General features: G+C 33.4%; 1 protein-coding gene across 1 annotated transcript in view; it reads right to left on the bottom strand.

The window, feature by feature from the left end:
* Positions 1-6,606: 6,606 nt before the first annotated feature.
* The window catches only part of LOC149533994 (MADS-box transcription factor 23-like), a 226,273-nt gene continuing 218,971 nt past the window's right edge, over positions 6,607-13,908 (bottom strand). Inside the window, exons 7-9 of the mRNA XM_089803962.1 lie at positions 7,327-7,368; positions 7,053-7,240; positions 6,607-6,947 (exon numbers count right to left, since the gene is read on the bottom strand). Of these exons, the coding sequence (XP_089660088.1) occupies positions 6,911-6,947; positions 7,053-7,240; positions 7,327-7,368 (267 nt within the window). The 3' untranslated portion in view covers positions 6,607-6,910. The remainder of the gene's footprint in view (positions 6,948-7,052; positions 7,241-7,326; positions 7,369-13,908) is intronic.

The raw sequence follows: 13,908 nt of genomic DNA, 5'->3' as shown, positions 1-13,908 counted from the left end.
TATATATATATATACCCAATACATGGAGAGTAATATTTGTGGAAAGTGTATATCAAATTTTATGATTTTTCTTTTTAGAAGGTGTCTTATTTTATCAAATTTCAAGGGTTGCTTATATCAAATTTTATGATTCTTCTTTTTCGAAGGTGCCTATTTATATTAAATTTCAAGATTTAAATAATTTGTATATATATATATATATATATTTATGATTATCTTTCTCTAATATGTTTTCTTTTTTGTTGTTTTGAATTTTTAATTTGATATTAGATCGAGTTATCAAGAAGAGTTTTTAAGTTTTTGTAAAATCAATAGGGTGGAGGCTATGGCCTCGACAGTCCTAAAATACACCCAACTTAGAGATTTTTCGAAGGGTGAGATTTTTATATGAAATGTTTCTGTTCGTTGACTGTGTTCAAGACTTGCACAATTTGAAAAGAAGCTTATGAAGAAGACAGAGATGCCTCTAATAGTAGGCCAAGAGTTTAATATTCATAGCTATTGAAGGAGCTTAATTTGAAATATGAGAGCACAACTGATCACTGTTTACTTGAGACAAGATGCCAGTTAGCCCAAAATATGTGTTGATGTTTCAAAGGCACATATTGTAAGGAGTATTAGGAGAATGCCGGCAGATTTGATATTTGACAAAAGTGGCATGAAGAAGATAGCAGAACCATTTGCATGAAGTTGTTTGTCGTTACAACAAATAGAGGCCGTAAGTAAAGGATTAGCATATGAACGGTTACACCAAGGGTGCATATAATTTGTTTTCAGTAGTTAATAAACTTTCATCATTCTGTGCTATAGCACAAAGACTTGTCTGATTTTCTTTATATTTTTATGCTTTCAAATTGGTACAGAGCCAAGTGAGTTCAATAGTTGCAACTCAAGTTGTTCAATCTGCTGTGTCAAACAAACGAGTTTCTAGAAGAGTTTGCTGCCCAAAAATAGAAGCCATAGAAAAAATGTTCAAAATGGAGCTTGTGTCTCAAGAAAGTTATTAGATACGAATTCAGCTATTGGAGTAAGAGAAGATACAAAAATTTGAAGATTGCTAACGGATGACATGTGACTAAAAAGGGTTATATCACTCATTTGGACAAATACAAAAGTAGACTTATGTGAGTAGTTTCTTGGAGAAATATGTTGTTTTATTGTTGAGGGTAGAAGGCAGAAGGTTGTAGCCACCAACAAAGTGAAAAGTTAATAATAGCTTGTGCTGTTAAATTTATGAGAAATAATATGGTAGCATGTTCAACATTTTGAGTTTGTGTAAGCAATGCTTGAGGCTAGTATAGTAGAGTTAACAGTGACAAAAGTTTATTGAATGCATGGATTTTAACTTGTGATTAAAACATCATACATTAAGGTTTGAATTTTACAAAAAGAGTGTTAAATAGTCAAAGTTGACTTTTTTTTTTCAAGCTTAATTTCTTTCTTACTGTGTGATGTTTAAGAGTGACCATATTTTAAAGTCTATAGTGATGAAAGTTTTATCCAAATTGAGTATTGATAGATCATGATTGTCTGAAACCATGAGTTTGCCAGATTTGTGGTCAGTTAGCTAGAAATTACCCAATAATCCGAAATCATTTGAATTTTTTTTTTTTTTAAAGGATAATCTAAACATCCTAAAGTGATTATAATTAAGAGTAATTAGTAAAAATGTAATAGTCATTGGACAAAGTTAAATTTGCATTATGTTGAGTTAAGAGTCAATCTAAAATTGGTTGCCTTATAAAGAGTGTTAGAAAAAGTCAAAATTGAATGTTAATTTGTGTGAAAGAGTCTAAATTCAAAACAATGATTAGCTATAGATCTGTCTCCGGTTAGCTGTCAGTCTTCATCAGTTCGCTGTCAGTTTAGCACATTTATAACAAAATTGTTTGTCTCCATGCTTGAATAAATAAGCGAACTATTATTATATACATATTCATAATATTCTACTTCCCCTAAATCCCACATATAATGGAATGATAGTAGAGATTTCATAGTAGCCTTAACAATTATGAGAAGAATGCAACATGACCTTGCCTGCGCAATAAGAACTAAGAAATCAGCCAAAAATGTAAAGAGTGGCTATACTTTAACAGCAAACAAAATAAATATACTAAGAATTATTGCAGCTTATCACCTTCATCATGCAAACAAAATTAAAATTGAACTTCGCATACGTGTACACTGCCAATCCAGTCTTTACTATGCATTGGTATAATCAAAAGAAGAAGATCAATACAGAAGTTACATGCCGACGTTGATGACTGTGATAATTGCACTGAACTAGTGTTGATGTTGCATGACCATTGATGACTACATTTAACACGTTCCTATAAAAACATAAATGAATATCTCAGCTGTGCAAAGAATGGAAATCTTATGTTTATGGATCGAGAGGAAAGTTTTCGCATCAAATACTCTCAATTCCACTGGTGTTTATTCATCCCACAACATCAAGATTATAGCCCGTATACTAAACATGACTATTATACTAACCCTAAATATGACTATTATCCTAAACATGACTATTAAGATTTATATAATTGTAACACTAATCCTAACTCTAATCCTGACTATAAACATAGAGTCCTATCCCTAACATGACATTGATCTCATCCTACTAATATTGTGCCGCATTTTTAAATAAAATTTGTCTTATCCTTGAGCCTCTAACGTCCACCTAACTGTCAATAGCTTCCGGAAGTGAACAATTGAGTAACTTGTTTTCTCCAGAGAATGAAATCCCTTGCTGGCTTGTGATGTTGTAGAGTATGTGCAATCTCAATAGTCAATTGAATTTAATTATTGATAGGTAATTTTTGAAATTTGTAGGCAAAAGTTTTGTAGACAATAAATAGTCAAAAGGAAAGATTATTTTTCATTAAATAAATTCAGTTAATTGGAAGCAGCAACACAATTTTTGTATTTTGGATAGCAACAATGTATTTATAAGATTGAATGTGCAGTGAGCAATGATTTCTCTTTACATTCTCTTATCTCTTAGTAAATAAATTTTTGAGAGCTTTGTGTATCTCTATGTGTTTGGGTGCAACTCTAGAATGTTGCAAGTTAGTTTGTATATTGTATATTCATTCAATAGCTTTTATTTTCCAGATTTGTGTTTTGTGTTTTCCAATTTGTTATAATTTGTCTCTAGAATTTTATAAGAAAACATGCAAGAAGGAATCTTACACATCTCTAGCTCTTTTGTTGTCTACATTTGTTATTTAGTTATGCATTCCTAGTGATTGGGAAAATTCAACTTGCGAGTCTTTGAGTTGGCCATGTTTTGGGAATTTTAATTTTTTTAAATATTGACCCCACCCTAATTGTAAACCTATACGTAAGCCTAACCTTAACCCTAGCCCTAAACATAACTATTATAATAACCTAAATGTAACCATAACCATAATTGTTATACTAAACATAACTATAGCTATTATAGTAACATTAATCTTTAAAAATTAAAATAATAATTTGACACTACCTTTACAAAATTAAAAATCATAAAATTTCTTCTAAGGTTATATATATATAAAATACAGGGAGAGTAGTATTTGTGAAAAGTTTATATCAAATTTTATGACTTTTCTTTTTAGAAGTTGTCTATTTTTATGGAATTTCAAGGTTTGCTTATATCAAATTAAATTTCAAGATTTAAATAATTTGCTTACATATATAGAGAAACATAAATGATTATCTTTTTCTATTATGTTTATTTTTATTTTTGTTGTTTTAATTTTTTAATTTGATATTAGATCGAGTTATAAGAAGAGTTTTTAAATTTTTGTAAAATCAATGAGGTGGAGGCTATGGCCTCGACGGTCCTAAAATACACCCAACTTATGAGATTTTTCGAAGGGTGAGTTCTTTATATGAAATGCTTTTGTTCGTTGGTTGTGTTCAATACTTGCACAATTTGAAAAGAAGCTTATGAAGAAGACAGAGACGCCTCTAATAGTAGGCCAAGAGTTTAATATTCATAGCTATTGAAGGAGCTTAATTTGAAATATGAGACCACAACTGATCATTGTTTACTTATAAGATGCCAGTTAGCCCAAAATATGTGTTGATGTTTCGAAGGCACATATTGTAGGCAGTATTAGGAGAATGCGCGAGATTTGATATTTGACAAAAGTGGCATGAAGAAGATAGCAGAACCATTTGCATGAAGCTGTTTGTCGTTACAACAAATAGAGGCTGTAAGTAAATGATTAGCATATGAACGGTTACACCAAGGGCAAAGGTTTAACTAGTAGCGAGAAGTTGAAAAGTTTGTTAGAGGCATATAATTTGTTTTCAGTAGTTAATAAACTTTCATTATTTTGTGCTGTAGCACAAAGACTAATTGTGTGATTTTCTTTTATATTTTTATGGTTTCAAATTAGTACAGAGCCAAGTGAGTTCAATAGTTGCAACTCAAATTGTTCAATCTGCTGTGTCAAACAAACGAGTTTCTAGGAGAGTTTGCTGCCCAAAAGTAGAAGTCATAGAAAAAATGTTCAAAATGGAGCTTGTGTCTCAAAAAAGTTATTACATACAAATTCAGCTGTTCGAGTAAGAGAACATACGAAAATTTGAAGATTGTTAACAGATGACATGTGACTAAAAAGGGATATATCACTCATTTGGACACATACAAAAGGAGACTTATGTGAGTAGTTTCTTGGAGGTATGTTGTTTTATTGTTGAGGCTAGAAGGCAGAAAGTTGTAGCCATCAACAAATTGAAAAATTAATCATAACTTGTGTTGTTAAATTTATGAGAAAGATTATCAAGTATGTTGAGGAGAGATCATGGTTTAGTACATGTAGCTATAGTCTAATGTATGTTGTTTTCACAAGAAGGATATTGTAGAAAAATGAAAAGTAATTCATAGCTTGTGTTGTTAAATTTATAGAAAGGTCATCAAGGAAGACAGATCATGGCATAGTATATGTAGCTATAGTCTGATGTATGGTGTCTTCACAAGAAGTAAATGCCAAGAAGTAAACAAATGCAATTTTTTACCACCACAAGAAAAATTAGTGTATGTTGTCAAAATATAGGTCACAATATTTCTAAATTTTCCACGGAGCCTGTATTTTGTTGTCAAGATTGACTTGAAAAGAAAATATTTGTGATGGAGCCTACAAGTTTTAAAGGATGTCATAGACATCCTATGGAGTATTTATGTGGCAGACAATGCGTTGAGTAGCTCAAGCTAGGTACGTTGTAGAAGATGTCCGACTGAAGTTCTTAAAGGGTAAAAATTTGAAAAGATTGTTTGTAAAAATTGAAGAATTGTTACCCTTCAAATCAAAGTTCACTGAAGCAAAAATAATGAAAACGTGTGAAGACCGTTCATTACGTGTCTGAAAAAGCTGCCACAACAGTCGGAAGGAGTGGATTTGAAGACATTGGTCAAAATGTTTGTTTATATTTATCCCTGTAGTGTTTTGAAAAGGAAAGTAAAGTTGTCAATAAATTAAGAAATAATACGGTTGCATGTTGCAATATTTTGAATTTGTGTAAGGAATGAGTTAATAGTGACTGAAATTTATGGAAAGTGGGGATGGCTTAAACATCACACATTAAGGCTTGATTTCTATATTAAAAGTCTAAATCAATTTATTTTTTCAAGTTTAATTTCTTCCTTAGTGTGTGATGTTTAAGAACATATTTTAAAGTCTAGAGTGATGAAAGTTTTATCGAAAGTATGTCTTGATAGATCATGATTCTCTGAAACCATGTGTTTACAAGGTTTGTGGTCAGTTAACTAGAAATCACCTTACACAATGTTTCATGGTTATCTGAAACTATTGGAGCATTCTATTTTTTTTGTCATAGTCTAAATATCCTAATATGAAGGTTAATTAGTTTATTCCTATTTCTATACATCACACATTAAGACTTGATTCCTGTACTTGAAAAGTATGTATTGATAGATCAATGATTGTCTGAAAACATGTGTTTACAAGATTTGTAGTCAGTTAAGTAGAAACCACCTTACACAATGTTTCATGATAATCTAAAACTATTTAGACATTATATTTTGTTTTGGGATAATCTAAATAGCCGAAGGTGATTATAATGAAGGTTAATTAGTAAAAATGTAATAGTCATTGGGCAAAGCTAAATTTGCATTATGTTGAGATAAGAGTCCATCTAACTTCGGTTTTTGCCTTATAGAGAGTGTTAGAAAAAGTTTAAATTGAATGTTGAATTTGTATGGAAGTGTCTAAATTTAAAACAATGCTAGCTATAGATCTGGTTCGAGCTAGCTGTCATTCTTCAGCAGTTCGCTGTCAGTTTAATAGCAGCTTTATAACAAAATTGTTTGTCTCCATGCTTGAATAAACAAGCACCACATTCTAATTTAATGAACTATTCTTATATAGAAGTTCATTATATCCCACTTCCCCTAAATCCCAGATATAATGGAATTATAGTAGAGCTTTCGGAGTAGCTTTAACAATTATGAGAAGTATGTAACATGACCTTGCCTGCTCAATAAGAGCTAAGAAATCAGCCAAAAATGTAAAGAGTGGCTGTATTTTTACATATGAAGTTGGATGCTTTAAACAAAATAAATTTACCAAGAATTATTACAGCGTACCACCTTCATCATACAAACAAAATTAAAATTGAACTTCGCATACGTGTACACTGCCTATGAAATCCAGTCTTTACTATGCATTGCAAAGAATAATCAAGAGAAGAAGATCAATACAGAAGTTACATGCCGTTGATGACAGTGATAATTGCACTGAACTAGTGTTGATGTTGCATGACCATTGATGATTACATTTAACATGTTCATATGCAAACATAAATTAATATCTCAGCTGTGCAAAGAATGGAAATCTTATGTTTATGGATCGAAGTAAACTTTTCAAATCAAATATTCTGAAATTCCACTGGTGTTTATTTATCCCGCACCATCAAGATTATAGCCCGTAGACAACCTGAAACAGCACACAAAATCTCACAAGATTATGTCCAATGATCAATAACTATAACTGGAAGCAAACAGAACAGAAAAACTTTGATGTGATTGATGAATGGTGTACCCAAGATGCAAGAATGTCTCTGGAACCCCATTTTCTTTAATACTTTCTTTATGTTTGCTGGAATTGGATGCATAACAAATTGTGGAATCACGTGACTTTGGACGATCTTGTCTGTCCAAAAGCTCAAAAAACATAGTTTCTTCTTCATTGCTAATTTGTGCCGAGGAGCAACAATGTGCTGCGTTTAACTGCTCAACATGTACAAGTATTTCAATATTTATATTATGCACTATACGAAGAATTATAAATGCTGATTTAATAGTATTGTAGCTACCTGTACATGGAGTTCGCCATTCCCCTCCATTAATTGAGTTATCTGCTTAAAATATAAAGAGTTCAGGAAACCACAAGGGATGTTATTGATTTCAGCTACTATATTTTATCCGTTCTAAGATCAAGACAATGCAATTATTACATAAAGCAAGGCTCATTCTTTCAAAACCCAAAATAAACTTTTATATATATATATATCACAGCTTCATAGCCATGTTGTCATGCCATGCTTAGTTCTATTTCTGGGAACCTACTTTAGCTTTTGTTTGCATCTCAGCTAACTGTTACCAAACTCAGTTTTGTACATTTATCTGCCAGTGAATGTGTTTGGAGAATAATCTTACGAAAAGAAGCTCCAATCTAGAGGGGTCAGTAGTTAAGTGGCAGAGCACTTCAACAATATATGGAAGATCTTCAGTTTGAGTTTCAGTTGGTCTATGAAAAACTTAATATTTATTGGTAGATAAATAATTGATGGAAGGTAAATTTAATATCGGATGCAATTTTTTTCTGAGAGCTAAACAAAAATGAGAATCTATGATGAAAGTTATAAAACTCATGCCAATAACATACTCAACCCATAGATCCTAATCACCGACTCTTTTTATAAAACTTGTCCATGAACATACATGTATTAATGTTAAATAGGACAGTTGATCATAGAATACCAAGTCTACCAATCAACCACTCGTGCCAAGGTTTGGCTCATAATCAAAGCATGTAGTATGAAGAATAATAAGAATATTTCATATAAGCAAGAAGGAACCACGAGTCATCCAAGTCCAACACATTAAATCGTATTGATATGAACTTTCAAAAAGTAGTTATAGAACAAACACAAAAAACTTATAAACATAACATGTCCTTTCAGCAACACTTCAAAAAGCTAAGTTATGTTAAATTGGATCTCCTTTAAAACTCCAATTAAAAATTCTTTAAAAACACCCAACCATTCAATTCCATAGATCAAATAAAACACATGTATCTCATATAACCTATCATAGATGCGAGCCTTTCTATATAAGTAAATAAAACTTAAATCTATTTTTAAAATTATAAATTAATCTCCATATAATATTTTAAAGCATGCCAAACAATCATGAACTGAACTCTCCGCACTAAGCAACCATAACTTCAAATCCATAACCAAAAGAAGATAAATTATACATATTTCTCATCTTAAAAGAAAAATTAGTGATGCCTTTTAAATGACTATCAATTGAATAGACAAAGAGAAAGGAATGAGATCACTCCTCCAGAAATACCAAGCCACATTCACTCTCTCTAAGAACAATATCTTTTATAAGTCCATGCGAATAATTCATCAGGATGAAGGTTCCTTGAAAGCTCTCTATTGAAACCTAAAAAGATGGACCCTCTTACCTCACCCAAGTTTACAAGTATCAATGAGTACTTCTAACAAATCAATCCAGGTTAAGATCTAAATACAACATCGCACTCTTGTCAAGCTACCAATCACATACTCAATGTTTCCAACACTTAGAGAAGTATTTAGATTGCTGTTTAATCTCCCACTACACATCTATAAAATCTAGTAACACATGATGACATTATGATTTAGTCTCTTCAAAATATTGTATGCTCCAATGAACAAATATCACTTCAAGGGTGCCTATATCATGTTAATTACCATGCAATAAGGAGTCCAACATGATGTATGATGTCAAATATACTCTCAACCAAGCATCACTTGTCAAAAATGAGAAGTCATAAACTAACACCTCAATCAAATACACTAGAGTCCTAAATGACTAACCAATATGTCAGTTACATCCATCTTTCATGAACTTATTACATAGTTTTTTAAATTGCCTAATGGGATGTGATGTTATTTATAATTATATGAATATTTTTTGATGGATTAAAGGAATTAGTGATGCAAGTTCTAGAAACTAATGTTTGGCTTCAAAAATACCTAGTATGGTAAATTTTTTTATGTCAAATAGCCTTTGTGTGTGTAAGCGGATGCAAGAGGTTAGAGCAGTGAGAAAAAGGGAGGGAGAGTATCGTAAGGGAGAGGGGAGCACACATGAGGAGAGGCCAAAGTTGTCATCTATGCAAACTATTAAGGTAATTTATCTCCTTGTCTATTATCTAGGTCTCAAAAGCCCCAAGTAATATGCTATCGGATGATGGTGGTCCATAAGGGAAAGAAACCTTCAACTTCCCACCCTAAACAAGATTCGCCTACCACGGCTTTGCTACCTAATATTTCTTTGCCTTCCAAAGTTTCCAAGAATGTCTCTCTTTTATGAAGCATTTCATATCTTGCTTCTCAAGGGAACCCTTCCCAGCCATGGGTTCTCCTACAATTTCAAATGCCTCATTTTGGGGAGCTTGTACTCCACAACCAACTCCATTGATTTATGGCACCCTTGCTTTTATCGTCAATATTGAAAACTTCCTAAGAGAGAAGATATTGAAGATGAAGAGACACACAAAAGATAGGTGATCCTGAGAGATTTTTATCTTGTTCTTCATTCAAACTCATAGTTTTTGCACAATAGTTTCTCCTCTCTTGGGGACAAGAGATCTATCTTGTAAATATTTTTTCTAAGATGCTTGACATTAGTTTCCACAAAAATATTTTTTGTGCCTTCATGATGTTTCTTAATAGCTATTTTTTGCTTGCAATGACATGCTTCACCACCTAATATTTTTTCCAATCATGAAGCTACAAAGAAGGGGTTGTTACCTTTTCCGTGCTACATTGGAAAATCACTATTGTTAATCATGGTATGAACCCCATGCAAAGATTTATTTGTGTTCTCATGTAAATTGACAACCATATTTTTGGAATTACTAGTATTTATGCTCCCAATGATGTGGTGGAAAGAACACACCTTTGGTGGTGGATAGCTGACTCACTACCTTGACCTTCTTGGGTTTTGTGTTGAGACATAAAAATGGTTGAGCTAGCTTCTAACAAGAATTTCATTTCACCATTTTGTTGGATGGCTTGTTAGTGCGAGGCTTGGTTCTACATGCGCAAGAGTTGAGACCTTTTTAATCCCAATATCAAATGTGGCCTTTTACATATAGTTTGGCATACTTGGAGACTTAGAGTAAATTTAAGGATGGTTTTGATAGATTTTTTAAATGTGTTGGTCGTGCCATGGTTTCCTCACAATAATTTTTCTCCTTTGGGACAAATCTATAAGAATTTTTAATATTTCATTATTGTTCCTAGAGCCCTGTGTTCACCTACTTGGCAGAACAGTCAAAAGCATTTAGCTTGGTAGGTGAGTTCAAATTTTGAAAAGAGGGAAAATTTTTTAGAGACAAATAGAAGGGACTATCTTCCATTTAAGGGTGAGAGAGGTAGACAGAGAAGTCATAAAGAGCAGAAAAAGAAAGTTGCAGAGCAGGAACAACAAAGGAATATCAGAGTGTGCAATAGCATGTTAGATCTCTCTCTGTAGTTTGTAAGTGAATGTTTGTCCTATTGAAGTAGTGATTGCTCCAAGCTTGTTGTATGTAGCCCTTTATAGCTGCAAGTTTAGTTTCATCATTAGGAGTAGTAGTAAGTTGTTTAAGTTTTTTAGGTTTGTAGTTTATATTTTGATTTGTAATGTTTTGATTTAGTTTTAATAGAAAGAAGAAAGCAAGCAAGTTAGTTGTTGTTTTGTTGTGGTCTTCTTTCATATCTACTTTGGTGTGTATTGTTGGTAGTTGAGAAAAACAGATTTACAAGTCTATGTTCTCGTCTTCATGTTTTACAGTGGATAAACCATACTATTAGTTGGTTATCATCAAGCTCGGTCCCCTTGTTAACCGAGTCCTTCCTCCTAGCTTAGTCTTTGTTATGTTTGTGTGCTGACCGAGCATCCTCCACCTAGCAGTGTTGATTGAATTCACTCGGTCAGTGTGTTAACCGAGCTGACTCGATCCCTTCCTCACTGAGTTGTCTGAGCTTACTCAGTTCCTTTGTTAACCAAGGTGACTTTGTTCAGTCTCGACCGAGTCTTAGTGTTGACCGACTCGACACTCCTTGCTATCACTCAGCTCCTTGCTTCTGCCAAGTGATTTCTCCTATTGGTCGGTCATCTCTTCGAGTTGATAGAAATTTTGAAAGTTTTTATATAGTATTAGAGCTATTGAGCCCCACATCCTTGTAAGTTTGAGCATTGTTTCTGGGTATTTGATCTTGTTGTGTAGGAGACATGGAAGGAGATAGAGGAACGAAATGGTAGCAACCACCATCCTCTAATGGACAAAATTATGACACTTGGGAAAAGAAAATGAGAACCATTATGGTTGCAAATGACTTGTGGGAGTTTGTGGTGAATGGGCTCAATGATGTAACCAACCCAACACAATATATGACCCCTCACCAACTATCAAAAGACTCAACTGAACGAGTCAAGAAGAAGGGATGCAAAAGCTTTAAGCTTGATTGAGGCAACCATGACAGAAACTATCTTTCCTAAAATAGCAGTAACTAGCTATTCAAAGAAAGCATGGGATATCCTTGAGACAAACTTCAAAGGGACTGATAAAGTTTGTGTAGTGAAGCTACAAATGATTCAAAGGGAGTTTGAGAACCTTCAAATGAAGGATAATGAATCTATTTCAGATTTCAGCTCAAGGACCTCTAGTTTGATAAACCAGTTGAAATCAAATGGAGAAGATTATGAGGAGTAGAGAATAGTGGAGAAAATATTGGGAATTCTGCCTCCAAAGTATGATAATCTTGTGATGACCATTGAAGAGGCAAGGGAACTCATTACTTTGACAATGGATGAGTTGGTTGGTGCTCTTAAAACCCATGAGCATTGGATCAACAGATCAACAACATCTTCTCAAGAGAAAGCTTTCAAAGCTTAGTCCAATTCAAGAGGTAGGAGGAGAGGAGGAAATGGCTTTGATAGAGGTTCTAGAGGCAGAGGTTGTGGCAACTCTGGACAAAGGAATGCTGGAGGAGAATGCTCAATACCAGTAGTCAATAGAGAGGTAGTAAGCAACTCTCAAAATACTTCTAAACGAGGTAAGAAGAACTACAACTCTAACAAGAGTAACTTAGAATGCTATTACTATCATAAATTTGGGCATTTTGCAAGTGAATGCTAGAAAAAAAAAGTTGATCGGTCAAGGCAGAATGCAAATATGGCTGATGTGAATGTGGGTGAAGTAAACAATCCCATAACCTTCATCATGTGTAACATTGGTGAAGAAGGCAGCCTTGAGGTATTGTATTTGGACAAAGGTTACAACAACCACATGAGTGGTAATGAAAGTCTTCTTTCATTTATTGTTAAGAATTTTATATTAAAAATCAGAATGGGAAACAATGAAAACATTCCTATTGTGGATAAAGGATCTCTAATGGTCCACACCAAGAAAGGTGAGAAAAGAGAAATAAAAAATATATATTTTGCCCCGGGTATGAAGCACAACCTAATGAGTGTTGGACAACTTATTCAAATGGTTACAAGGTGGTGATGGAAAATGACAAGTGTGTCATTCATAAGAAGGATTGGAGTAAGAATGTTCTAGGAGTAGTCTAAATGACAAGGAACCAAATGTTTCCCTTGAGGATAGAGACTTGCTTCTCTTCTCAAATTGTTGCTGCACCTCCCAATCATGTACAAACAATAGTACATTAGCAATCAGGCCCTAAAGATCATTATTGAAGATCCCTTCAAGCTATGGCACCTTAGGTATGAACATCTTGGCTTTGCTGGTTTAAATTTATTATCCAAAAAAAGAATGGTAGAAGATTTACCAAATATTGTGAATTCATGTGACAAGTGTGAGGCTTGTATTTTGGGTAAGCAACATAGGTTTTCTTTTAATTCTGGTAATTCTAGAAGAACAAGGGCACCATTAGAGTTGGTGCATTCTGATTTAGTTGGCCCTATGCAAACCACTTCTATTGGGGGGGAGTACTTTTTGGTGTAGGAGCACCCTGGGGAAGGGAAAATCCCTAAAGCAATTTTGGCTTGTAAATAGTCTAGCCCACCATTTAATGAATAATGACTAAGGATGAAGTCCAATGGTATGTTTAGAAGGTGTGGATAAGCAGGATTTAGGTTTGAGTCATGATTTTAGCAATTAAGTCCTGATAAGCCTAGAAATGCAAAAATGGCCCTAAAAGGGAAAAATATGGAAAAATGCCTTAAAGGGAGCAAGAAGTGTTTAGGAAAGGTCCTTAGAGTTTTTAGGATCATTTTATAAGGATTGAAACCAAGCTAGACAAGTTTGGAGGGCTCCAACGCCAAATTCTCAAAAATTGTCAAAGTTACTCATTGAGAACTTTGCATCTTTGCAAAGTTGCAATGACAACTTTTAGCACTTTGGTGAAAAAAGGAATAATATGAATCTAATATTTGACCTAAGGGTTAGGGTATTTAGGGAAGGCTATTCAAACATAAGATAACTCCTTAGAAGGGGTTGGTTATGCCATTGTACAAACAGTTGAAGAAAGGAGGAGTAATTGCTGACAAAAAACGTGATTTTTGAAGGATTACTTGAAGAAATTGATAGATTTTCTTATTTTTTTTGATGGAATAGATGCTTGTGGTCATGTGATAACTCTGTGAAATCTTTTTTTGATAATTAG

The sequence above is a fragment of the Cupressus sempervirens genome, chromosome 10 (assembly GCF_028749045.1).
Source record: "Cupressus sempervirens isolate cs-2001-9-10 chromosome 10, ASM2874904v1, whole genome shotgun sequence".
Classification (NCBI taxonomy): Eukaryota; Viridiplantae; Streptophyta; class Pinopsida; order Cupressales; family Cupressaceae; genus Cupressus; species Cupressus sempervirens.
The sequence above is the reverse complement of the archived record's forward strand: the minus strand, read 5'-3'. Positions and strand labels throughout refer to the sequence as shown.